General features: G+C 39.3%; 2 protein-coding genes across 13 annotated transcripts in view; one reads left to right on the top strand and one right to left on the bottom strand.

Annotated features, from left to right (window-relative positions):
* Positions 1–2,603: 2,603 nt before the first annotated feature.
* Positions 2,604–4,502, bottom strand: LIPT1 (lipoyltransferase 1). 2 transcript variants are annotated; one of them, XM_080575541.1, is made up of 2 exons: positions 4,370–4,502; positions 2,604–4,094 (listed from the first exon to the last, which is right to left on the bottom strand). In XM_080575541.1, the coding sequence occupies exon 2, from the start codon at positions 3,811–3,813 to the stop codon at positions 2,692–2,694; it is 1,122 nt and encodes a 373-aa protein (XP_080431667.1). In that variant the 5' UTR covers positions 3,814–4,094; positions 4,370–4,502; the 3' UTR covers positions 2,604–2,691. The 2 variants fall into 2 exon arrangements, with proteins under 2 accessions (XP_080431667.1, XP_080431666.1); XM_080575540.1 differs by having other exon boundaries at positions 4,375–4,502.
* Position 4,503: 1 nt separating this feature from the next.
* Positions 4,504–26,477, top strand: part of TSGA10 (testis specific 10) — a 39,227-nt gene continuing 17,253 nt past the window's right edge. For 2 of the 11 annotated variants that reach the window (XM_080575537.1, XM_080575531.1), the window contains exons 1-12: positions 5,573–6,776; positions 9,218–9,361; positions 10,454–10,725; positions 11,066–11,281; positions 12,017–12,071; positions 13,535–13,735; positions 14,182–14,337; positions 15,017–15,190; positions 15,351–15,428; positions 17,983–18,134; positions 19,572–19,687; positions 25,238–25,392. In XM_080575537.1, coding sequence (XP_080431663.1) covers positions 12,060–12,071; positions 13,535–13,735; positions 14,182–14,337; positions 15,017–15,190; positions 15,351–15,428; positions 17,983–18,134; positions 19,572–19,687; positions 25,238–25,392 — 1,044 coding nt within the window. In that variant the 5' untranslated portion in view covers positions 5,573–6,776; positions 9,218–9,361; positions 10,454–10,725; positions 11,066–11,281; positions 12,017–12,059. The other 9 variants (XM_080575529.1, XM_080575539.1, XM_080575532.1 and 6 more) reach the window with 8 other exon arrangements.

The raw sequence follows: 26,477 nt of genomic DNA, 5'->3' as shown, positions 1-26,477 counted from the left end.
CCAGAGCAATTTAAGAGCACGTTTTACAATCATTTTACTGATTTCAGGCCATGTTCTTCTGTGATACCACATGTATATAGTCAGGTCATCACCTGGATTGAGGAGTCAGGGCTGTGCCTCCCGGTACCAGCTTAAAGAGGGTAAAGGTAATGGTAATTGTGGTAAAATAAAAAGGAGAAAAGCAAATGTATTTCTGGTAAAATCTAGGGGTATCCCCCAAAAGGGACTCCAGTATATTTTTGGACTAGATGATCTTGGAAGTCTTTTCCAACCTTAATGATTCTCTGATTTCTCTCCTAAAAGATGGATATTTAGGTAAACAGAGTTTCTGGACCAAGAATCCCTCTGAACAGTTTTGAATTTAACTTAGACAAAACAGTGCATTTGAGTAGCACCTTGGAGTACAGAGTGCTTAATGTGCCTACTTTCAGTGGCATGCATTTTTTTGACTGGCACAAGGAGGCATCCAAAAGAAAAAAAAACATACAAATGTGAGACTCAAGGGAAAAAGCAAATGATTAAACATTTTAAAGGATAGTTAGAAAAACACCAAATTCCTACTAACCCTTTGCTTCCCTAAGAATTGCTACAAGAGGAGGAAGAGCCTAAGGAGGGTATTTGTGTTTTCCCTTGCCCTCCCCCTGTAATACTGGCGGACCCATAACCATCACTGGATTATCAGGACATGCCCATTTTTTCTGCAGTCACCGGCAGAACCTGCTGTCAGAGGGGACCTGTGATGCAAGCACCTTTACAGCAACTGCCAGGGCCAGGATGTTCACACCCCGTGGACTCCTGGAGATGTGAGATAGCCAAAGGATTTCCAAACATGACAGGGAACCTCAGAAATTTAGAGAATTGTAAACTGTTACCAGTTGTTATAATCCAAGTTGGGCTGAAATAAACCAGCTCTTGTGAGCTGTTAAGCCTCATGAAATCAGACAGTGATTAATAGACAAAGCTGGCTGGCCTTCCAAGGAACAATACTGAACTTCGGTCAGCTGGAGATCATCTTCAGGCGACACAGCAAGTCTGCCCAGGAAAAACAGACTGGGCCAAAATACGTAATTGTAATAAACAAGAGTACGGGGGAATCCCTTCCAGACTACTTGGACTACCCCAAGGAAGTTTTTCACTGGCATTCCAGCGTAGACAATACTGCAGAAAAAGCTCCAGAGGCTGTGGCAGCTGCCTTTGTTGTAGGCTTTCAGCCAAAAATTCAAGAGCAATTACGATTTGTTGCTGTTGGGTGGCAGACTAAGCCTCTTAACTAAGGAGTTACCATTGCTAATCTCTGCAGTGCATGTCAGGAGATAGAGACAGTGACACTGAACTCATGGCACCACAAATTCAACATTTTGCTCCTGTAAATACCAGCAGAAATATAGGAGCTATAAGAAACTGAGGCAGGAGAAGAAGAGGAATAGAAAAGACTCTTCCTCCACACCACAGTCTCAGAAATGTAATTAGGACATCCCAAAGGATATAAACATCATTCCTCCTTTACTTTCTTTAGACCAGACTGGTCTTTTTCTTATCTTGCCCTATTAATGTCAAGATTGTTTCTCGCCTACTTGACACTGGTGCTTCTTGATCCAATTTGTGTGTTCTGATTTTCCTGCAGCCCCATTTCTGATCACCATGCTTTCCTTTCAAGTCTTGCTGCCCCTCTTAACCTAGAAAAAGACTTACAAAAATTGCTTGTACTATTTACCGTGCCCCAGTTGGAATCTACCTTGGTGTGCCTGCACCTAAACAGGGCAAATTTACAGCTTTTTTTGCTGAACCTCCCATTTACAATTTAAAGTAATTAAATTAAATTAAAGTAATTAAATTAAATTGTAAACCTCCATTTACAATTTGAGGCTGTAACAGCCTCATTTGGGCAGCGTTCCTATCAGCAGAGGCTGTCACTCTGCTGCACTATGTTCTCTCCTATAGCCATAGCAATAAACTGCTTCTGTTCTGACCTCGTCAAAATGGCATTCAGGTTATTCTGCAACAACAGTGAAATAAATCTTCAGCCTTTCTTTCATAATGATACTTCCATATTGAGCTATTATTATGATTTAACATGAAAACTGTCACTTTCAGTTCACTGTTGCCTTCCAGTAGCACGTTTTCTGCTAGTAACACAAGGAAGCTGTTCCTCCATCTGCATTCCCACTTTTGGCTTACATACCAATGCTTACAGCAGCAGTGACTCCCATCATTGTACCTGGTAGGAAGGAGGCACATGTAAGGGACTGAGACATGGCCTTTGAGCTGCTATCTGCAAGGAAGGAGATAAGGACTAAGAAGCCAGTGCATCAGCACAGCAGCAGTTTTCCACCTACCCCATCCGGTCCCCGTCAGCCAATTTGTACCTTGTTTGCCACAGAACCAGTGTGGGATGCCTGCACCATTCTCCCTGGTTTAAGCAGTGATGATGTCTGTCAGTATGGAGCAATAAAGGGCTGCAGTCTCTTCTTACAGTGACTTACATCCTACAGCTTGGGAACCTTTAGTACAGGCAGAGTGAAATCTAACTGCTAGTAGGTAGTATTTAGCAAAAGCACAAGATTAAACAGTTTTGATAGCTAATAAAGAGGAGTAAAAGCTTGTAGAAATTAACCTTTTAATTTTGTTTTCAATAAATTAGCAGCAGAGGATATTCAGAGCAATTCTTAATTAAGAATTTCAAAATGTGAGTCACATTAACATTGTCATATTCTCACATAACAGATTCCACTTGCTGTGCAACTCATCATCTTGTGGACACATTCTTAGTAATGTGCTTGATAGTGCAGTGGTTTCATTTGGGCAAAACTTACTGCCAGAAAGGCTCTTCACCAGTTCACTGCACAGTGCTGGTGGCAGCCACTCCTCTGGCAGATCAATGTTACAGGCTTCAATTCTTCCATGCTTTACATCCATATCTACTTTAACATCAAGAACAGAATCCTTATAGAACATGTTAAAACATGTGCTAACACTGAACTTTGGTGTCTTTCCATAAATCCATTCCCAGGTTTGTAGTTCTTTAGATTTATTATTAATTCCAGGAAGCACAGTCTCATCAGTTGGGTTTATTAAGGTGATATGATGATCTATTTGGTGTTGCATAGCATATTCTTCAGCAATGGCATCCAGGAGCATCTCACAAGTTAAACTAGGATCCTCTTCAAAGAGATTTTTCACTGATGCAGGCACACTGGGAGTGGCATTGCTTTTTAGTCCTTTATAAGGACTCTTTAGCACATCAGATAAAACAAACTTATCCGCATTACAGAGTAAGGTACAGTGGTGATAAGCTGTTGTCCTTCCCAGCTTTGCAGCAGTACCTGAGATTTTGTATTGCCTATCTAGCAAGATGTCATACCTGTCAGTGACGTGGATATTTAACTGTGGCCGCAAGGCTTTCAGTGCCTTCACAACTAGTTTCAAGTTTTCCATTCGTTCATATTTTTTCCTCGTTGTGAAGAAAGTCAAATTGATATTGCCTAAGTCATGGTAAACTGTCCCTCCTCCACTTCTCCTGCGTGCTAATTTTATATTTTTTTGCCTCATTAGCTTGAGATTGCATTCCTGCCAGGGATTCTGATGTCTCCCTATTACCACAGCTGGGGAATTTCTCCACAGGAAGAGGATCTGCCGGTTCTCTAAATTCATGTGGTCATGGATCCAGTCTTCCACTGCTAGATTGTGGTAAACATCATTAGAAATAGACTGGATAATGAGTCCTCCACTAGCTGTGTCTCTGAAGCCAGCTTTTGGAGTCCTGAGAATGCATGATAACTGTAGGCAGTTCTTGAATGCTGACTGGAGTACCATGTTTTTAATAAGGAAATGGTAGATGGAAAGAATATGTGGCCTGGTAAAGATGAAGGTGGCAAGCGCACAACAGCACGTTGTTGTAACAGCAAGGAATTGCTAGCTGCAGTCATGGTGCAGTCATGCTCTTCCCAAAGTAAAAATGATCCCAAACTGCTGTGAGTTATAAGGCAGTCTTCTCCTCCCGAGGCTGATGACGCTGTTCCAACCCTGCTGTGCACTTAACACAAACGCTGGGGCTGTCAGAGGAGCTTTTCCTTGCAGTCGATTATCTGTGGTGCCTGAAAGACCAAGGGAACAAGTGGAAGCAAATCGTATTTTCTCCCTCAATACATTCTTGCTCGTGTTTTGTGTATTTTGCTAAACTGAGCTATGGCAGTACAGCTTTATGAATACTTTTTCACCGAGCTGATACGAGCAACACACGAGTGTGCTGGCTCAGTGCCCCACCGACAGGTGAGGAGACCCCTCAGTCCCGCGCCCCCCCCCCCCCCCCGCCGCCATCTTCCACCCCTCCCCCCCCCGCCGCCATCTTGTCCCCCCTCCACCCCCCCACCTCACCGGCCGGCCCCGCGCCGCTCACGGCGGGGCGGCGAGGGAAGGAGGGCGCCGTTAAAGCCGTTGGCGGCTCCTCAGCGCCCTCCTCGACGCCTTCCGCTTCCCGGGTTAGAGGTGCTGGAGCGTGCGCCGCGGGCAGGGGCGGGCTGAGCTAAAGCCCTGCTTTAAAACAACCACCACCCCCGGTGGAGGAATATAGTAAAAGTTTGTACGTATGTAAGTGGTATTGAACGGGACAGGCCGGTGCTGATCTTCACTGGGATCATGCCAGCTAAAGGCAGATTCACAACATATAAAAGCGGACGGCTTGTGCAAGGCCAGTCTATGCAATTAGTTCCTTGCCACAGGATGTTCTGGATGCTAGAAGCTTTCACGACTTCAAAGGGAGGCTGAACAAGCAATGACAAATGTACAGAGGCTTATCAAATTCAGAGAAAATATCCACAGTGTTCATGAAGATATAGAGACTAACTGTGATGGCATAATTGATAGCAAGATGAAAATGATCAAAGGCTAGATGATTACAGACGGTGTATTCACCAGATTGTCTTTAGATTTGTACTGATGAGGGCAATTCTTAAAGTCTGCGAGACCCAAGCCATAATTCTACAAGACCTATCATCTGTATTTAAATTTAGACTGCGGGGCAATGCTCAGAGCTGTAAGTTTAAGTTTTATCCACAGTGGTACCCATATCTCTTGCTGATCAATGTGTATTCATAAAGGATATTTTGCATGCTTTTCTCTCTCATTCCTCAGTAACAGGACTCCCAAGACGTGAAGGAATTGTAGACAAAAGGTTGGGAGAGTGGGTTGTGAGAATTCATGTAGGCTATTCCTCTTGAAGACGAGTGACAGGAATTTTTTCTTTCTTGTTCTAGAAATAGGTGGCTTAGGAAGAAATACCAAGTTGGTATTCAGGTGAAAGAAATCATTTGAGGAAGCATTTGAATTTGGAGATGTAATTCCCAGCTATTTGTATATGTTCACTGATACGACATTTGACATATGTTCACTTTACCAATAAAATTGTTTATCATAGAGCCTGAATCGACTTTATCTTCTGAGTGAAGAAACAGTTCTAGGACACCTATATTCCTTGAGATGTGAAGGAGAAAAAAAGGCAGATAAAACGTAAGAGCTTAAAGATGTGAGCTTGGGGTTGTTTCCCACTGAAGAACTGGAGCATTCACAGCAAGAACATAACTTACAAAACTCTTAAAAGAAATGTGTGGGTGTAGTAGGGCAAGTGAACAGTAAGAAACTGCTACCACATGAGAGAGAGAGACTAAAAGGAGCCTGACGTGACATGTGCCCCAGCACTTGGCATGTTGCGTTATCACATTAAAAAACAAGTTGTTAATTATTCTAAACAGTTTGAAATGGGCATAATTTGTTGCTAAATTAGACTGGTGATAGCTCAGCTTGGCACTGGGGTGAACTGTTCTGTAATATATAGCATAAAAAGCACATGGACTTCATCCGTAAAAGCGTGTTGATTTCGTGTTCCAAATATTAGTTGGTATAATGCAAAAGTGAGCTTGGGCCCTTGAACGCTGGTCGGAGGAAGTGAAACGCATCCTCTGGGATTTCTGATGTTCCTGAAAGAAAAAAGATGCCGGAGCTTTTGTTTCCATTTTAGCACTTAGCCCTCAGAAATTCGCGATGCGTCGCTTCCACGTTTTGCCATGGGGTGTCACTAAAAACATACCGTGAGCTGTTGGACGCCTTGTTTCTTAGGTTGGAAGCAGGTGGGCCTAACCAAGGCAGCTCTCCTTTTTTTTTTTTTTTTTTTAAGTTAGAACCAGAATTTGCTAAAAATGTCGTGTGCAGAATACTAGGTGGACAGTTAAAAATGCCTTGGGGTGTTTCTCAAGTGCTGATGAGTAAAATACATATTCAACGAGAAGTACTTTTCCTGAAAAGTGGCTGTTGCTGAAGACAAACCCAGAAAGATAATTCGAGATATTGTCAATATGCAAGAAGTGTGAATTTATAAACTGGATTATATTGCATTATAAACCAGAAAATCCCAAGAGAAGAATAAATCTGGGAATATGCATTCCCCCCTTGGCAGGATCCAGCAAAAGCTGCTTAGTGACACTTTTCCAGATTTCTTTTTTTTTTTTAATTTCTAATCTCGTTTGTTTTTGCCTCTAGTGTTTCAGCCCTGAGACCTGTGAGGACAGCAGGTCTTTGAAAGCGGGATTAAGGAGCAGGGGAGCTCGTCGCACGGCGCTACGGATGCCAGGAACGGGAAGGCGACCGCGGCGTGAGGCGGGCGGCACGCGGGCCGTTGCCCGGCGCCCAACGGACGCGCGGGGCGCAGCCGTTGGGGCGTGGCGGGCCCGCCCCGGCCAGCAGGGCGGGGGCACGGCGGGGAGCGAGGAGGGGGACGCAGCGCGGTGAGTGCCTTGTTAGTCTGGAGAAGGGGAGGCTCGGGGGAGACTTTATTGCTTTCTCCAACTACCTGAAAGGAAGGTGTGGGGAGCTGGGGGTCGGCCTCTACTCACAGGTAACTAGGGATAGGACTAGTGGGAAGGGCCTCAAGTTGTGCCAGGGGAGGTTCAGGCTGGAAATGAGGAGACATTTCTTCTCAGAAAGAGCAGTCAGGCGTTCGGACGGGTTGCCCAGGGTGGTGGTGGAGTCACTGTCCCTGGGGGTGTTCAAGGAAAGGTTGGATGTGGTGCTTAGGGACATGGTTTAGTGGGTGACGTTGGTGGCAGGGGGATGGTTGGACCAGATGGTCTTGGAGGTCTTTTCCAACCTTAATGATTCTATGGTTCTATGAGTGCTTCAAGGAGCTGGATGATGTGAAGCTGTTCTGGATTATCTTTGAAAGGCTAGGCAACCAGGAATGTTTTCAGAGAACTGTGGGAAAGCAAATGTCACTCATGCTTTCAAGAAGGAAGGAAAGGAGGATCTGGGGAACTACAGGCTGGTCAGTCCTTCTCTACTGTTGGGAAGGTATGGAGCAAATAATCTTGGAAAGCATTTTGAAGTATTAAGGAAAGAAGGTGACTGGGAATAGGCAGCATGGATTTATGAAGGGGGACCTTCATAATATGAAAAGGGACCTGAATATGTTCTGCATACTCTGTCTCCGCTGCAAGTGATTCTCAATTAAATAACTGGGTGTGAATAGTTCAGGTTTGGTGGTGTTTTTTTTTTTTGCTTGTCTGTGGTTGGATCCCACAAGTTTTGTCACTGACTTTGATGAACAGTTTCACCTTGTAGTTGCCTGAACATAAGTGTCTGTAAGAGCAGATCAAACTACATTTAGCACCAAGTACAAAAATGATATCAAAACACTTGAAGTAATTACACTGGTTTCTATTCCTCCCAAAGGTAAGAAAGGAGAGGATTTTGGTGTTGGAGAGCTAGTTTCTGACACTGAGAAATTTTCTGAATTAGAATGCTGCTGTAAGAAAAAAGACAAAACACTCCATAAAGTGATTTTAAATGTTCTGTTTTAGTATTATTTTTTTCTGCATAAAATATTTAGACACGAATACTGCAAAATACTATGCTTCAGTACTGTAGACATTTGTGCTGCATGTGATACAGGAGAATGCCAATTGCAAAATCAAAACCACCTTTTGATTAATTTCTTACTTACATTGAGGAGGCTGCATTTTAGGTACGGTTGTTGTGTGCACTGTGGAGAACAAGGAGCCAAAGAGCACCTTAAATGATTAAGCCCAGCAAAACTGGGAACTCAAAAACAGTTTTAGGGACTTAATCAGTCAAAACTGTACTAACTGGTCATGCTAAAAGGCTCGCTACAGGAGTCATTTAGTGCTGCATGAAGCTTAGAGTGGTCTTAATGTGAGTTTCATTCCCATTGCAAGGGGGTTGCCTTATCGCAGTTCAGAGGATGGTGGTGAAATAGTGGTAGTTCAGTTACACCACTTTATGGCAAGCATAAATAATTGTTATTTCAGGAAATATAAATGTTATCAGATTTTTCAAAAAGTTCTTTTCCACAGATTGAGTAAAAGTAGTATTGTGAGGGAGCAAATGCTACATATTCTATCTAGAAATTTGAATCCTTAGCACAGTGAGATACTGAGGCACTAACAGCTTGTAAATGACTGATCTGCTCTCTTCCCTTCCTGGAAAGACTTGGGTGATGCATATAATTGGAGACAGTTGTGTATCTCGGTCAGAGAGAACAGAATATTAGGATAGGATCCATCTCATCTAATTTGATGTGTCAAATGATGATGGCTATAATAGAGATGTCCAGGCTGTCTTCATTGTCCGAGGAAAGAAACAGGTACTCCTAGAGCATGATTAATTTTAGGATGTATGTCCAAAATGGATCATGTGAATTGCATTTAGAAATCTCTTTGTAGATATCCAGAATTGTCAGCTGAATCGTAGTCCTAAACAAAGCCGCCACTTAGGTGGCTGCTTAAAAACACTTTGAGGCTACTGTTCAGCCTGATGGTGACCGAGATTTGACTCAGATTAGGTTGTATGTGGTAGTGAAATAACACGGTGAACCAGCTGCCCTAAATTTCCTAGAAACTCTTGAATGTAAGTATGGACAGAAGCTGCTGTGGTCATGGTGGTGGTGCTGAAGAACTTCCTGCTGGTGAACGGTTGCATGTTTGTATTCTATTGCTGGATCTGTGGGCTTCTTTCAGTATCACAGTCACAGCAGACTGGCAGGTACTGAACAACACTGTGAGGCATCGGTGTGCTTGCCACTCTCCCCACCTCGCTGGCTCTTCCTTCTTTCGCTTAGGGACCTGCTCCCTCCAGCAACCTTTATCATACTTATTCTTAGAAAGTTGCCAGAGAGCACTCTTATCTTCCTCTCCTTTCTTTTATTCCAAAGTGTTTATGGATTTCTGAGGAATCACAGGCTGCAGTACTATGAGTTGATGATAACTAGCTGCATGTCCTTGTGTTTGGCTGAATTGAATGGAGTTTGAGCGTTTACAAGTGTTTCTGCCCATGCTTGGTATTTTAGAAGATGCTGGTAAGTGGAGATAATTTGCACGTTATATCCACGTTTCTTACTAACATATATTTCCTCTGTTTTGTTATAGCAAATAATAATAGTAATGCTATTCTCCATCCTTTTGTGGATGGGGAGTAAAGAAGTGGTACTGTTCTCCTCCCGGGTTTATGTTGCTGGAACAGGCTGTCATAAGCTAGAGCAGAGTGCAAAGACATGCTAGGGGCAAAGGTTGTTTGTACTTCAGGGGTTTTGTTGGCTATGAAGTTTTGTTGGTAGAGTGGTATTGGGTTTTGGGTCCATAAAGCCTTAAGGGATTGGTATTTTTGTCTGCTTAGACACTGCTTTCATCATATAGCATCATGTACACAACTGCAATTAGTTAAGGCACTCAATTACAATTCCTGCTTCATAAAGGAGATTGCTAAAAAAGTATTTTCCGTGAAGAATCCTTAATTTTGTAGTCTAAATATGGCAGCTCTGAATGTGTGCCAGAACTTTCTTGGTTTTCCGAGAGTAGGAGAAGGGGGGAGAAAGGTATAAATTGGTTGTATGGAGCAATGCAAATGCTTTTGGTATCGTTGGTTACTCGTGGCTTGTCATTGTAAGTGTTTGTGTGATGGATGATCTGACCCAGAGTAGGATTTAGCTTCCATGCCCTTCGTTACCAGTTCTGTTCTCACTGTCAAAAGCGGGCACCATTGTGAACTTCCTTCAGTAACAGCAGAGCTGTATTCTCCCCAACCTATGTAACTCAGTAAAAGGGCAGGAATCCCAAACCACAGATGAAGATGCTGCCTCTACTGCTCTTTGTGCATGCTTTCTATGTTTTTCTTTTTAAAACTGCTTTTTCACTCAAACACTCAGTAATTATTGCGTTTCTAAGTTTGTGACTGCGCTTAGTTATTAATTCAGTAGCATTAGCTGGATCAGGTTTAATGAAAACATAAAAAATAAAATTATAATGAAAATCAATTCATATTTTGTTCACTGACTGTTAATGTATTTGCATACCCATTGAGCAGAAGTGGTAAAATTAGAAGCTGCAGAATGTCATGTGACAGAGTCCAGCCAGCAAGCTTTTTTTGCAAAGCATCTTTTGTGTCTTTCCAGATAATTCAGAATGCATTTTTTTGTACTGCTAGTAAAAAGAAGAAAACCCTTGGATTATTAGAATCAGGTGAACGTCAAGTGAACGTCACAGAATTCAGTACTGAGATACTGACTTTTTCCATGCATTACATGATCAGTCTGATTAAACAAGGGACTTTCTGCATCACAGCGTATTCATTTCTTGGTTAGACTGGGATTGTAGAAATCTGAGGACTCAAAACATTGGAAAGCTGTATGAGGAACTGATGCTCCTTTAAACTGAGGTGTTAAAAGTAAGTTGATACTTGCCAAAACAGTTAGCAACTCTCATTTCTTAGAAAAAGGCCATATGTATATAATATATATATTTTAAGACAACATTGTTTCAGGGAGATTATTAATCCCATATTGATTAATTGATGAATTAATATTAATAATTGATCTGATGAATTTCTGCCGGCCTTTAGTATGTATGGCCCTATCTCAAAGGTGATTGAAGGGCTCTCCTGAGATCTGACAGAGCCATAGTGAGTAAGGCTGTTGGAAACTTGAGACCAGGTCTTTTACTGTGAAGTAGTTCCTGCGGATCCTTGAAGATGAAGTAAAATATTTTATTCTTCCTTGTCCTCATAGACTGAAGATCTGAAGAAGATAAACCATGAGCTAAGGCAACATGTCATACAACTGCTTGAGAAGGAGGAAGTGGTTGAAAGTCAAGTGGGTAGGCTGTCCTGTAAAAATGATCATCTGCGTAAAGAACTTGCTGTAATTGCCAACCTGTCTGAGCAGCTGCAAAAAGGAAAACATTTCTTACTGAATACCACTGATAAGGAGCTTGAGGAAGCAAAGGTATCTGCTTATTAGAATTAATATTGTACAGTGATTATTTTAATATTATTTCCTAATATGGGAAAATATTTGCTTGACCTTTTCGGCTGAATTTTTAGCTTTCATCTCTGCTTTCAAGTATATTTGCTAGAATGAAGGAAAAGTAGCTTCTGGCCACTGGGATCTTTTTCAAGTGTATAATGGTTCAAGGATTAAAGTCACATTTGCAGTTGAAAATACTGTAATTTCAGTGCAGATTGCTTTTGATTTCACGTGATAATGGCAAATTTCATTTTATGCACATGCAATTACGTGATTTAATGTAGTATTCAGATGGGAGAAAGGATAGTTGTTGGCCATTAGTGTAACTACACGCATATTTCTTTAGTCCATAGGTATAGTCAGACTGTCCCTAAATTCAAAAGTCTCTTGGCAAAACAGTTCTTGGAACAAGTATCGCATGCTTCCTTTTTCATTTCCTCACCCGAGAGTAATTCAGCTGCTACTGGTTTTCTGAATCCTGGACTGCATCTGAAGATAAAACTTTGAACTGATTCCCTTCTAGATTAAATTTATTGTTGGTAAATAGTGTTTTCAGCCTACGATAACTAAACAGCATATGCAAAATTCTAGTTGAGATAAATGGCATGTACATAATAGTAGCATGTACGAAAGAATACTTCAGATAAAATGCTGGATCTGCCCTAACGAATATAAAAAATGAATGCATCTTTTTCTCTCAATTTTTTATGATAGATTCAAATCCAACGCCAGCAGAACAAGATAAAGAAGCTGTCACATGCTAAAATCTGTGAGTTAAATATGCATTCTTAATACGTATGTTGCTATGAAATCAGGCAACTTCCATATTAAATTATTATTTCAACTAGTTAATTTCACTTGCTTAGTTTTCACTGATAACAGGTGAGTTATAGAATGGATAAACATGTCTATTCTCATTTGTCATTCTGTTGCTGAATGGATGGGAATCTGTTTCTGGTTTGCAACTAGCTGTAAGGATTTTGCTTTTGAGAACCTTATTGACTTTTTTATGAAAATATGTTTATCTGTTTTGAATATCTTGTAAATCATTTATGAAACAGAAAGAAGCAACATTTATATTTAACTTTTTTATCTTATTATTCTATCTTGTTTAAGATGTCATGTTACTGTTGGAATATTTAGAAAGATCTACAATGTTGTAGAAATATTTGCCAGTGATAAATGTTACTTATCAAATTAACATTTGAATATATTAAGTGGATTCCTGAAACATAAATTGATAAGGATTTTTTTTAGTCATAATTTTAATTTCTTTCCATAATTTTAAGATTTGTCTCAAAATTCTGGGGGGGGGGGGGGGGGGGGTGAGGGAAGAATGTTTTTTATTTTCATGTATATTATATTGGACCTTATGCCACAATTCTGCAAAGAATCGCCTCTGAAAAACAAACAAAACAAAAAACACAACACTGGGCATGTAGAGCTTACTGCTCAATTACCCCTGAAAGATTTTGATCCTTCAGCCAGAGAGGATTCCTTCTTGGAATTTAAGAGCTAGATTCACTGGGAGATTTAGGGGACTTCTATAACTTTTTAGGGATTTAAAGTCTATTTCTGAATGTGTCTTACAAAAAAAGCGGGGGGTGCGGGGGGGTGGGGAGAAAGAAATTTGTGGAGCTTAATATTCCCTAGCTGCTTAAACTTTCATGAGTTTAACAGATGGATTGTAACAGAGAAGGATTAGTTGTGCAGTTTTGAACTCTGGAACCACAGTTCATCTTCAAAATCTGCTTTAGGCCCCCGCATTACTTTCTGGATTTCAGCTAGAATTAGTTACACATGATGTTATTTCCATTTCAAAAGTTCATTTTTCATGGATCTTATGTAAACATAGTGACCTATTTTTTTCATACTAAAAAATTAATTAGATATTCCAATACAAATCTACTTAATTGTCCTCCTTAGTTATGAACTGATATATGCCAAGTCAATTAACACTTAGCTTTTATGGCCTTTTCTGTCCTGTTAGATCAGCTTTAGAAGGACATTCGAGCATACTCTGCAATTTAACATAAAAGAGAAAATATTGTCATTCAGAAGTTACTTTGAAATATTATTTTTAAATGTTTATTATATTTATATTATAAATATTTGGATATTTAACTAGGTATCTTAATTTTGAAGAGTATGTTTATCCATTTTATACTGAAGTATCATTCATTACAAAAGTTCTGTTTCAGTGAATGAATTATTTTACTTCTTTAAATACAGGTTATTTTACAAACAGAAGGTGAAATAAAGCAAGGGAAGCCACCTTCCAGGCTTGATATATTTATTAAGGCATTAGAAGAGGACAGAGACTACTATAAAAGTGAACCTGAGAATTTGCGGAAGGTATTTAGAAACGTGTTTTCAAGTCATAAGCGGAGCTCTAACTGTGGCAGCATGTCAAAAAAAAAATCGGCCATCCAGGTGAGCTTGGAAAACACTTTGGAACAGAAAGAACGATATAGTTTTTTTTTCAATATTGTTTTATCTGATGACAATTTACCAGAGCTATAATTACCAGGAAGAAAAACTTATTGTTTATAAATCAATGCATACTGATTGGACAGGCAAAAAACGTGAAATTAAGTGGTGCTTCACACAGAATATATGTGTATGGCTTTAACTGGTTACTTATAATTGGTTACCTTTTAATAATTTCTTAGCCTGATTGTTAGTACTATTTGTAATAAATATTTGCTGTTCAAAAGAAGAGTTTATAATATTAAGAAATGTGTATGAACAGTCTTGACTATCTAGTTTACTAGGTTGAAAGCTGATTATACCTTTTACGTAAATTTGCAAACCAGATACAAAAAAGGATATCAAAATTTGTTTCTCTACTTTAACTTTATATCACATTATCCTTTAAGGAACTGAGTTCTGATCTGGAAGTTTTGAAAATATTGAGAGAGCGTGAAGGACTTAAATCAACGCTGAAAAAGCATGAACGCCACGTGGCAGAAATTCAGGGTAACTTGAAAGTTTTAACAGCTGAGAGAGACAAAATTGCCAAGCTTTATGAAAGGGTAATTTTGTTTATGTTTTTCTGGTTAGTTAAAGTAACTTAAGGTGATGTGCAAGAAAGATTTCAAGTGTTTTTCACGATACTTCTTTCAAGAAATATAAAAAGTTATGAAAAGTCTGAATTTGACAGTTAAATGCAAGCTTGTAAGTGCTGTCCTGAGTTAAGAATGCTTTCCTGAATCAAAGCATATATGCATAATTCATTGCTTCATCTGTGATATTGCATAGTTTTGGGATTGCTCTGCATTACCAGCCATGTTTGCCTTATTATATTGACTGTAGTCATATTTTTTTTTCCCACACCAGAAGATTTTACAGTTTTGAAGTAAGAAACAAAAATATTTTTACCAAACACTGAAATAATTTGATTTGAAAATATTGCTGAAAAGTCTCATGAGTGTTATTGGTTAGGATCCTTATTCTCTATTTTGCTGCTAAAATTCCATTTGCTGCCATGATGTGCTGATGTAATGCATTGTTATTTTGGCCTACTAAAAAGATAATGAATATTTTTGTCACTGATAATTGCTTTTTGCAAGCTTTTTAGAAGGAAAAGCTATTTCTTCTGTTGAGCAATTCTAACTGAAATTCTTTAACAAGTCCTACTTGTGGTTTCTGTACACGGTAATATGCTACATTATTTATTCCATGTTTCAGCTATACTGCTTTTTTTAAAAACAGGCACAGGAAGAGATTTCCTGGCTTCGTCAGGAATTTATCAAATGCCCCAGGACTCCTAAAAGTACTGTGACAGCTCAAGCTATGTTAAGGCATGTGGAGACAGAAAGGGATACAGCACTGTCAGATTTCCAAAGGATGACTACAGAGCGTGACAGTCTCAGGGAGCAGTTAAAGGTTTGATTTTTTTCACTCAAGCTTATTTTGATGCAAAAATTACTTAGTATTGTAATTGAAGTTGCTAAAGATTTCTATTCTAATACTGAAAGTTAATTGCATTACATGTCTGTGGTGAGCTCTGACGTTCTATATGTGATTTCATTGTTATTTGACACAGATTTCCCAAGAGACTGCATTTAATGAAAAGGCTCATTTGCAGCAGAGAATTGAAGAGCTAGAAACCACTATTCAAAATGTAAGGGCAAGTAATTATTTATAGAATTGTAAATATAATACAGGTGACATTTAGGGTTAATCCTTCAGGATTGACCTGACTGCCTTCTGTGAGGAAGTAACAGGAGGAGAGCAGTGGATGTTGTTTGCCTAGACTGTAGCAAGGCTTTTGACACTGTTAATCAGTGTTTTTGTATCCAGGTTAGGAAGCAGTGGTCTGGATGGGTGGGCAGCTAGGTGGGGAAAAATTTGATGGGTTGGTCAGGCTCAGCAGGTGGTAGTTAATGTCTCACTCAGCATGGGGGCTGGTAACGTGGATCACCACTTGGGTCTGTTCTGAGGTCTGTCCTGCTTAAGCTTTTCATCTCATAAGGAAGCAACTGAACATGTGCTCATAAAGCTTGCAGATTTCCCCAGATTGGAGAGAACAGTTGATATGCTCAAGAATAGGGCTGTTGTCCACAGGGACCAATGTCTGGGAAGAATGGCCCACAAGAACCTTACGGAAAAAAATACTTAAGAAAAAAAGATAAATGCCGAGCCCTGAATTTGTGATCAAGAGTCCCTGGCACCAATGTGAGCTGGGGACTGATGGGTTTGGGAGCGGCTCTGCTGAAAAGACCCTGAAAGTCCTGGTGCACAGTGAGATGTACATGAGCCAGCAGTGTACCATGACAGCAAAGAAGGCCAGGAGCATAGAAGGCTGTGTGAACAGGACACAGCCAGTAGCTTAAGGAATGTGATTGTCCTCCTTTACTGAGTGCTCGTTAGACCACATCTGGAATACAGTTTTGCCCACCAGTACAAGAAAGACACGGCCAAACTGGGGCAAGTTCAACAAAGGGCTCCAAAGATAGTCAGGGCTGGAGCACTTGCCCTGTGAGCGGAGGCTGGGGGCAGCTGGGCTTGCTTAGCCTGGAGCAGAAGTGGCTTCAGGGGGACCTACGAGCTAGCTGCCAGTACTCAGCAAGAAGTCAGACAGAGACTTTTCATAGCAGTGCGTGGTGGAAGGATGTGCAACAGTAGCCGTAAGTTGAAATGAGAAAGGTCCAGGCTAAATACAAGGAAACACTTTTTTTCCCCAGTGAGGACAGTCAAGCAGTGAAACTGTCTTTAGCCTTGGAGATTTTCAAGACTTGACTGGACAAACCTGACCTCAGAACTACTTTGAGCAGGACTTTAGTCTAGAGACCCCTGGAGTCCATTCCAACCTCAATTGTCTTATGATGGTGTCTTACTAAACCCCAGTGCTCCAAAAGGAAATGAAATTATACTGTTCTCTCCTATATACGTTAATATGGTGTAAATTACTTATGTTCAGTTGTTTGCTAATATATGGTCCTAAAATAGAAAATGAAAGCATTAATAAAATGAATAGAATTCTTGAGTGTAGAACTTGATTTTAAATAGGTAAGCATTGATTTCTGTAGTGCCTCTTTCTCTTAGATCTTGTGGTTATAAATTATAGTTCATTTTCATTTTTCCCCTTCAACATTTTAAATTCTATCAAGCTTGTAAATATAGTTCTAGGGATTACCTTATTAAACTGAATGCATCTGTAATGAATCCACTGAGTACTCTGAGTGGTAAATTAGCTTTAATCACACACTTGACACATGGTGTGTAGTGATATCAGGAACAGTCTTGTTTTAGGTACATTGTTTTATTTCTTCAGTTTATTCGATGTCCTTTGAGGATGATACTTCAATATGAAATTTATGGCACTAATATTGAGAAAGGTACTGTACACCACGAGCTTACTGACTTGCTCTTCAGTGGCCTGATCTTTGATTATAGTAATGCAGAAATTAGCACTAAAAGAATCAGTAAATAAGGAGAGGGATGAAGTGAGAATTTTTTACCTTAAAAGAGCTGTTTCAAATAATTTTGAAAGGACAGTTCTTTGAATATTGAGAGAATATATAATATTACGTTTTAATAATCAGGCACAGCTTGCTTTAAACTGGAAATTCTAAACTAGCTTTGCTAGAGTCTAAGCAAGAGTTTCTGGAACAGTTCTTTCTGTGTTCTAGGTACATGCTTAAATGCCTCATGGTAATCGCTTGGACATATGGTGCTTAATGGAAGTGTTTTGCCGTGACTTCTCTATCCAGTTATCAGCATAGCTATATGACTTAATAGAGGCCTAAACGCAGCAGTGGTGTTGTTGTATCTTCAGCAGTGATTTCTGCCTCCATACAACTATAATAGTGTCTTCTGTTACCTAATTTTGCACTGAAAAGTTTAATGTTGATCAGTGCCAAACATTTTTGCCCTAGGACATAATTACCAACCCCAAATTTACATTAATAAATCAAAATGTTCCTAGGGATCTGAAAGACGGGAAATTGTACATCAAAGGTAGCAAGAATCACATTTCAGCTCTTTGTCAACTATCTTTAGTAAGCTGGGAAGCCCTGAGTAAACAATGTACTTGGAGATTTCTCTTTTGGTAAAAGATTTGTGTTAAATACAGATTTGAATTTGAATAAATAAGAGAAAAAAAAATGAAATATATGTGAATCAGATTTTTTTTTGGTTTTTCATGTTTAATTCACGCTTAATTATATTTATAGTTAGATAGTGAACGGTTAGAACAGATGTCCAAAATAGCACTAATGAAAGAGAACATAAATTCTCTGGAAACCGAGATGAAAATACTGGCAAGAAGAGCCCTGGAATCTGAAAATGAGCTGAGCCACCAGAAAGCTGAATATGTTTCACTTAGGTAAGCAAAAGTATATAATTGCATTAGTTTGATAAGTAATGTTGGCCTATGTCTGTTGGTTTTCCTGTTACTTAGCTCAAAGGGAAAAGAATCTATGACAGTTGTTCTTGTGAGCCTTTTCTTCTTTTTGCAATGAAATAGTTTTCCTCACTGCTTATTTATATGTAAAATGTTGGCCTGATGGTATTACGATATGCTGAAAACCATCTTCAGTAAAAAAGCAAACTTCACTCTGACTTAGATTAGGAGCTTTCTGTTAGAAGCTGCAGTGTGATTTTTTTTTTTTGATGGATTGCATATTAATAAATCATTTTCATTTCTAGTTGTTGTTTTTACAGAGGCAAACACTTTCAAGCTTATGGGTGTCACATGCTCAGTTTCAAGCACCCTTTTCTTAGTCTTGCATTCTTTTCAAGAGCAGAAATAAAACTGAAGCCTTGCGTTGAGTTTTTGGCCTGCTGCTCAACTGGAGTTCCTAACCGTGCTCAGAAACATACACTGGCACTAGATAGACTCAAGTGAAGCTGTTAGGGAAGAAAGCATAGGGCAGTGAGTACACGATAAAAAGGATAATTTAGTGACTGGAGGGGAAGATCAAGCACGTGTGAAGTTTCTGCAGAGAGGTAAGAAGGACTAGATCACAGACTGAACTAGGCTACAGAGTGAACAGACTGCAGGAGAAGATACTATGGTTCTTTCTTTTGTATTTCATAAAATGTAATTTAGTTGGACAAATAGTTTCCTAAACCCATGTGTCCTTACAAGTGACTGGTATAGTTGATGCATAGCTGTTGTAGGGTTTTTTTTTTTGTTGTTGTTGGATTTTGATTGTTGGGAACGATGGGTGTTAGCGTGCTATATCGTGCTGGCCCACTACACCTTTCTAAGGATACTGTGGTTTCTAAAATAACGTGAACTCCTTTGACAAATCTTGTCCTGAGTTACTGCTGCTTTATAAGATGTCAGATTTATGAATATTGTAAAAACTGAGTTCTTGAAGATTAGTTGCCACTACTAAAATGTTTTTTTCTTCTTCCCCAAAACCACGTTAACAGTTCTCTTCAGTTTCTTCACTTATGAACATTAATGAACATTAATATTATGTGATTTGAACACATGACTTGGGTGTAACTTAAAATAGGTCAAGCATTCCGATTTGTATCCTAAGTAAAGATTTTTATTTTAATAATTTTGACAAATTTTTAGTTCCCCCTGTTGTAAAAAGTTCTTACTTTCCTGTGATTTTTTTTTTTATAGGGTATTCAGACTCTAATGTCCAGAGATTAAGGTTAACATTTATAAAATATCCTGAATAGTCTAAAATATACAGAAGAATCTTGCTTTTTCTTAACTTTGGCAAGTTTAGTAGCATTTCAGAAAGGAGAAAAATATATATAAATATCTGAATTCTACTGTTTAATGCTTCTGCTTTTCCAGCTTATTGAATGAAGAGACAGAACAGAGTCTTTCAGAGACTCAGAGAAGCCTTATTAAGAAAAAATATGAAATGCAACTTTCAGAAGAGAAAATTAGACTTCTGGGTGAGAAAATTGGTGAGTGGTAGATAGATATTTTCTAATAAAATTCTGCAGGATAACTGTTATATTGCTACTTTTTCTTTTGTTTCTTATGGGTTGCAAGAAGAGTGGTGAATGCAAATAAATATACTTCCGATAGTTTTAATTTTTTGTGCAAAACATCTTTTTTCTTGCATCGTTGGAAGGTTTTTGCATTTTAAAATGATACAAATAAAGCTCTTGCAACTAAGTTTTGGCTGCTGCATGTACCGTTTTCTGAACGAGGTATGTTGATGCCAATGTGCAGTGTCTGAGCCTATCCGTTAAATTTGTGAACCACTAAGGTGGTGGTTGCACCTCTCAGCATCAGTGGAAGATGACATAATCAGGAAAACATCCTTTATAGAGTATATCCTATATTCTATGTTGCACCTTTTTCATATTATGGGAGTAAAGAGGTGGATACATTAATTATTCCTAGTGTGCCAATGAATATGTTATCATTTCCAGAAATACAACTGTATCGTGTTATAAGTCTTTTATTATTTCCTACAGATGCAATTGAAAGGATGTATTGTTAATTGCAGTAGTGAATTTGCGAAAAGAAAATAAAACTAAGCTACAGCTAATGATATCTAATGTTAGTGTTGTCTTATACTATTAAAATGTGTTTATTTCCATTAAATATTTCTTTATTCCATAAAATATCTAAAAAATAACAAATATCAAAAATTCCTTTATTCGGTAAAATATCTATATTTCCATTACTTGAAACTTTTAAACTCCAGTTATTTGGGTTTAAGCATTTCACTTGAATAAGCAAAGTGAACCTAAATTTTTGAATGCTTTGGCTAAGGTGTTTAAGCCACTCCTGAGAAGGCTAGAAAAGATATTTTGTCCATGCTGTAATCTACATATTTTGTTCAAAAAGTCCTAGACCCCGGTATAGTGAAGTACGGACTTAATGTTTGATAGCAGTGTCAGTCTGTGTGTCGTTGCATGCTTTAGATCATTCCCAGAAAATGTCTGAATTAAGCATATTTTAAGCCTCAGAAAAATGGAAGTTTTTGAAAGCTGAATAGAGACTTTTCAGAATCTGGCATCAGCGTGTTGCAGCCTGGATTCAAAGAGATGTTTTCATTACTGTGAGGCAAGTCCAGGCAAAGAAGCCTGAAATTAATGGAGACTGCCTTTCTTGTGCTCTTGATTATCCTGTCACCACAGGGATAACAGAGGAAGATGCTGACTAGAAGGAAAGAAACTACAGTGTAGGCGTGGAGAGAGAAGGTACTGAGCTGACAGACTTTTAACTGCAGAATCAATAAGGAATGTATACTGAGACTACAGTTTGGATAAGACAGCATATTCCTTGTGAAACAGGGAAAAGTAAAGGTAATAAAGAGCTGAGAGACAAATTGAAAAGTTGGGATATTATGCTGGACAATAATTTACAACAAGGAAGATGGGTTGTCAGAGGAGACTTTTAAGTAGGAAACAGACTGGGAGCAAGGGAGTGGAGAAACAGAGTGTGGATGTGGCACCAGGGAAAGCTGGAGCTATGCAAGAAGTCAGACTGAAAAATAATAAAGGGAGTTAATAAAGAAGGATTGGAGACGTAAGTGAACAGACCTAGTATCTAAGTGGTTAAAGAGACTAGGAGGAACCTTAAAATTGTATGACTGGTTCAGAGATGATAGGTAGGACTTGCAGCTATTGGACTCGCACAGGAAATAGAACCAGTGAGCAGCCATACATAAAGAAGATTTAGGACATACAAATAAATCTGAAAGCAGGAGAAAGATTGGAAGTAAAAGGAGATTGAGTCAGAAAATGTGGATTTAGGAGCTTAGGTTTGGTAAAGAAGGAGTTTAGGATGAAAAACCTTAAGACTTAGGGCTGACCAAAGTGAAGAGAAAGGAGTAGCAGCTAATAGTATCTTCTTCTTGGAAAGGTAGAATTGGAGAGGATGGAAAGAAAGTATGTGTGTGCCCACTAGAGAACCTTTTTGCCTTTTGGAGTCTGGAATGGAGCTCAGAATTCGCAAACCTCGTGTTACCTTTGCTGGTCAGCAAAATAATACACTTGGCAAAGCATCTCTTCCCAGTGCTCTTCCACAGAGAAAATGGCAATATATACCCTGCTGGTTTGTCTTCTATGTCATGTGACACATGATAGGAATCCAAATCCTGCTTTTCACTTTTCACACAGATTTGGTAACATGGTACAGAGACTATGACTAAAAGGTTGGGAGTGCCATACATAAGGTTGTCTGTACTGCTTAATCAATAAACCCTGGTGGTTTTTTAAGTTATGGTATTGTCTTTAATTACACTATCATATGGTGTTTTGCTCTCGGAGCCTTGCTGCAACTTTTGCAGAGTTTTGTAGGGAGTAAATCAGTGTTGTGTAGTGAAGCAAGCTTGTCTATCAGATCTTCTCCTTAGATGAAAATACAGGAAATAATGCAGGTAATTGCAGAAAGAAGCACATGCTATTAAAACTGTTAAATATTGTTATGCTGTAGTTTGTACTATTGCTGTCTGTACCTTAGAATTCTGGGGTGATGCACAATCAAACTTCTCAGAATTGCTCACTAACTATACATACAACCTATTCTCAGAGTACCCGATTTGAGATATCAGGTAATGATTTCACAGCCATGGAAGGAATCCATGATTGTTTTTATTGAACATGTAGCACTCTATACTGAAAATTCAGGTCATAATTCAGGCATTCAAAATACTCAGGTAGCATTGTGCGTTCATCTTTGGGCCTCCATTCATTCTCTGTGAAATGGTGTTTAAAAAAAAACTTTGCTTAGAATCTCAGAATGGTTGAGGGTTGGAAGGGTCCTCTGGGGGTCATCCGGTCCAACTCCCTGCTCAAGCAGGGCTACCTGGAGCACATTGCACAGGACCATGTCCAGGAAGCTTTTGATGATCTCCAAGGAGAGAGACTTCACCACCTCTCCGGGCAATCTGTGCCAGTGCTCAGTTACCTGCATAGCACAAAAGTGCTGCCTGGTGCTCAGAGGGAGCCTCTTGTGTGCCGGTTTGTGCCCACTGGGTACCACTGAGAAGAGCCTGCTGCCTGTGTGTTTGAAAATCACCTCCCTCACCCTCCTGGCCACGCTTCTTTTGATGCAGCCCAAGATATGGTTGGCTTTCTGGGCAGCAAGCGCACATTGCTGGCTCATGTTGAGCTTCTCATCGACCAACACCCCCAGGTTCTTCTCCTCAGAGCTGATCCTAATTCATTCTCCACCCAGCCTGTATGTGTGCTTGGGATTGTCCCAGCCTAGGTGCAGGACCTTGCACTTGCCCACGTTGAGCTCCTTGAGGTTTGCACAGGCCTACTTGGAGCCTCTCCAGGTCCCTCCAGATGGCATCCCTTCCCTCCAGTGAGTCAACCGCACCACACAGCTTGGTGTCATTGGCAAACTTGCTGAGGGTGCACTCGATCCCACTGTTCATGTCACGGACAAAGATGTTAAATAGTGCTGGTCCTAACAGTGACCCCTGAGGTCCACTCATTACTGATCTCCACCTGGACATTGAGCCATTGACAGCAACTCTTTGAGTGCCATCATCCAGCCAATTCCTTATCCACTGAGTGGTCCATCCATCAGATCCATGTCTTTCCATTTTAGAGACAAGGATATCATGGGGGACAGTGTCAAATGCTTTGCACAAGCCCAAGTAGACGATATCAGTTGCTCTTATCTACCAATGCTGTAACCCCTTTGTAGAAGGCCACCAGATTTGTCAGGCACAATCTGCCCATACTTAAGCTATGTTGGCTGTCACCAATCACCTCCTTATTTTCCATGTGCCTTAGAATAGTTTCCAGGAAGATCTGCTCCATGATTTTTCTTCAGTCTGTTCCATTCCATGACCTTCCTTCGTCTTTGTGTCCCTTCATTAGACTTCCCCATAGATCCCTGTCTGTCTTGTCTTGGGGAGACAAGAACTGGATGCAGTGCTCCATCTGTGTTTCACCTGTGCTGGAAGGATCTCTTCTCTCCACCTGCTGGCAGTGCTCTGCCTAATGCAGCCTGAGATACTTTGCAATTGCCCTTGTTGAACTTCATGAGGTTCCTGTCAGCCCATTTCTCCAACCTGTCCAGCTCCTACGGGATGACAACATTACCTTCTGGTGTATCCACAGATCCCCCCAGTTTTGTGTTGTCTGCATGCTTGCTGAGGGCATACTCTGCCCCATCACCCAGGTCATTAATGAAGCTGTTAAACAAGTCTGGACCCAGTATCGACTCCGGGGTACAGTGCTAGTTACCGGCCTCCAGCTAGACTTTGTGCCACTGATCACCACGCTCTGGGCCTGGCCATTCAGCCAGTTTTCAATTCACCTCATGATCTTCCCATCCAGCCTATACATCATCAGTTCGTCCATGAGGATTTTACGGGGGACAGTGTCAATGGCCTTAATGAAGTGCAGGTAGACAATATCCACCTCTCTCCTCACCTACCAGGCCAGTCATTTCATTGTAGAAGCTTTATCAAGTTCATCAAGCATGACTTACTCTCGATAAATTCATGCTGACTACTCCTGAAGATTTTCTTGTCCTTCATATGCCTGGAAATGGTTTCCAGAATTAGCTGCTCCACCAGAATTTTCATTAGAGCAAGGTTTGAACACTGTCTTAGTAGTTTTTAGAGCCATACATCCCAAATACATTGTGGAAATTTGAGTGTCTTTCATCCTGTGTATTAAAATAGGGAAAGGATCCGTGGAAAAACTGGAATGTGAATATATGGTATAATGTCCCTGAAAGACTGAGCCACAGATCATTTTAGTTCTGTTGTTTTATCTCCTGGAAGTACTTTAAAAGTAGCATTCAATTTGCCCAGCTATGCTGATATTTAATGAGTAATTTGCAACCTGCACGCTTTTTATGAGAAGTAAAATTCAATGTAAGAAGTTCTTAGTTCGTAGTTCTCCCCTGTGAATGCAGTGTGTATACCTCATAGAAGAACTGATTCTCTGACCTCTTAAAGGTAATGTGTAGCACTTTGTTAGCTGAATGAACATGGATCTCTTCTCAAACCTGATTTTGTAATAAGTATATTAATTGTTTCCCTCATCATTATCTTTGCATTTTTAAGTGATGTTGATTTTTTTAAGTAGTCACTTTATACACATGTACATAAAGTTATTTTAAATCAAGGACTGTTTCACAAAGACTGTCTAATATCAGGATATCCATCTCTCTTACTTCATGTCAGTCACTCCAGGTTGCAGCCTACACATGGCTCCTATCTATTGTAATTCTATTTAAGCCATTTATTGTTATAATACCTAATAAAGCTACTTTGAATGATCCCAACATTTGCTGTTTAAAGATATTTTTTTTTTCTTTTTTTAAGCCATGCAATTTAGGGCCTTGAAAGAAGAATGCAGTTCTACAAATATCAGTGGGATTATTTGTGTTTCTGAAAATGTGCATGCTTTGGTATTTTCTTGAAGGGGAGCTTTTGCCATGTTCTTTCACTTCTCAAGTGTATCAAAAGAATTTTTGTCTTGAATGGGTTGAATTAATAAAAATGAGACCTTTCTGATTGTGTTCAGATCACTTTTCAAAACAAAGTCTTGTACAGCAAGAGAAGATCTGTGCTTTGAAAGAAACAATTGTGCGACTTGGTAAAGAGAAGGAAACTTTGCAAGAGTGTGTGGAAGAAGAAAGAGAGAAGATTGTCACTTTTGAGGAAAACCTGACAATTAAAGTACGTTCTAACATGTAAATAGTCAGAATGGGTTATGGAATCACAAGAGATGAAATAGAGGAAGGATCTGTTGGGTCATCACACCTATCTTATTTGATATTTACAAATAAGTACTCAGTACTGATCTAGTTCTGCTTAAGTTTCAAGGCAAAAATAAAACTTGTGTTAGTTAATAGCAGTGAGTTTGAGCAGTGTTTGGTGTTTTGCATAATTTATACCTATCAAGAGAGGAGACTTTAATTACTTTCCTAAAGTGGAGAAAGGTAAATTAGTCAACCAAATATTTTGTTTATCATAAAATTTAGCCTGAATTCTTTCTTGGGGCTCATTGATGTTAAAGATACAGTGCCAATTAATATTGCTTTTCTCATCATTGATGTTGCATCTGAATGATATCCTTTGCAACTTAAAGTACTGGTTTACCTAAGTAAATTGCATCAGTTTGTTGCATAGTATGATTTCAATCTGTATAACGAAGCTGTTTAGTTCAGAAACATCTCACTTCTGCTTAAGTTATCTGAATAGATAACTGGATAATGGATAGATTTAGGATAAACTAAATAAGGTACTTCATAACTGTTGTGATTGTTAACTCAAGAATTTGCACTGATTTTAACAAAATATCAAAGAAAGGATATTGCAGGGCAGACTATAATTATCTTGCCATAAGCAATGGCTACACATTTTAAAAACTGTAAACTGTAAAATGGTGTCTGTTTTAGAGAAGAGATGTCTGTCTCTCATGTCTCTTGTGTTTCCAGTGGAAAACATTTCCTTAGCCTATTTATACTCCTTTTAATATCTGTATCCAAAGATAATGGAGTGAAATGATATAATTTGTCTTAGTTTTTGTTTGTTTGTTTGTTTAAATGGAAATACAGTGGCAGAGTTCTCATTTTATCAATTAAAACCTACCAGACTCTGGTAGTTTATTAACTGTAGAAAAACTGTGATGACTTATCTAATAGATAGAAGACATCATTTACGTTTGGGCGTGTGAGCCAATGCTACCTTTAGAACCACAAAGGATTAAAAATTTTAATTAAAATGGTTATATTCTGCAGAAGATTTTTGTCTAAACAGTA

The sequence above is a fragment of the Anser brachyrhynchus genome (assembly GCF_964034855.1).
Source record: "Anser brachyrhynchus genome assembly, chromosome: 1".
NCBI classification, from domain to species: domain Eukaryota; kingdom Metazoa; phylum Chordata; class Aves; order Anseriformes; family Anatidae; genus Anser; species Anser brachyrhynchus.
Note: the sequence above shows the minus strand (reverse complement) of the source record. Positions and strands in the feature narration are given on the sequence as shown.

Coding starts and splice junctions, on each gene's coding strand:
- LIPT1 (XM_080575541.1), bottom strand. CDS start 3,813: ATGGTACTCCAGTCAGCATTCAAGAACTGCCTACAGTTATCATGCATT.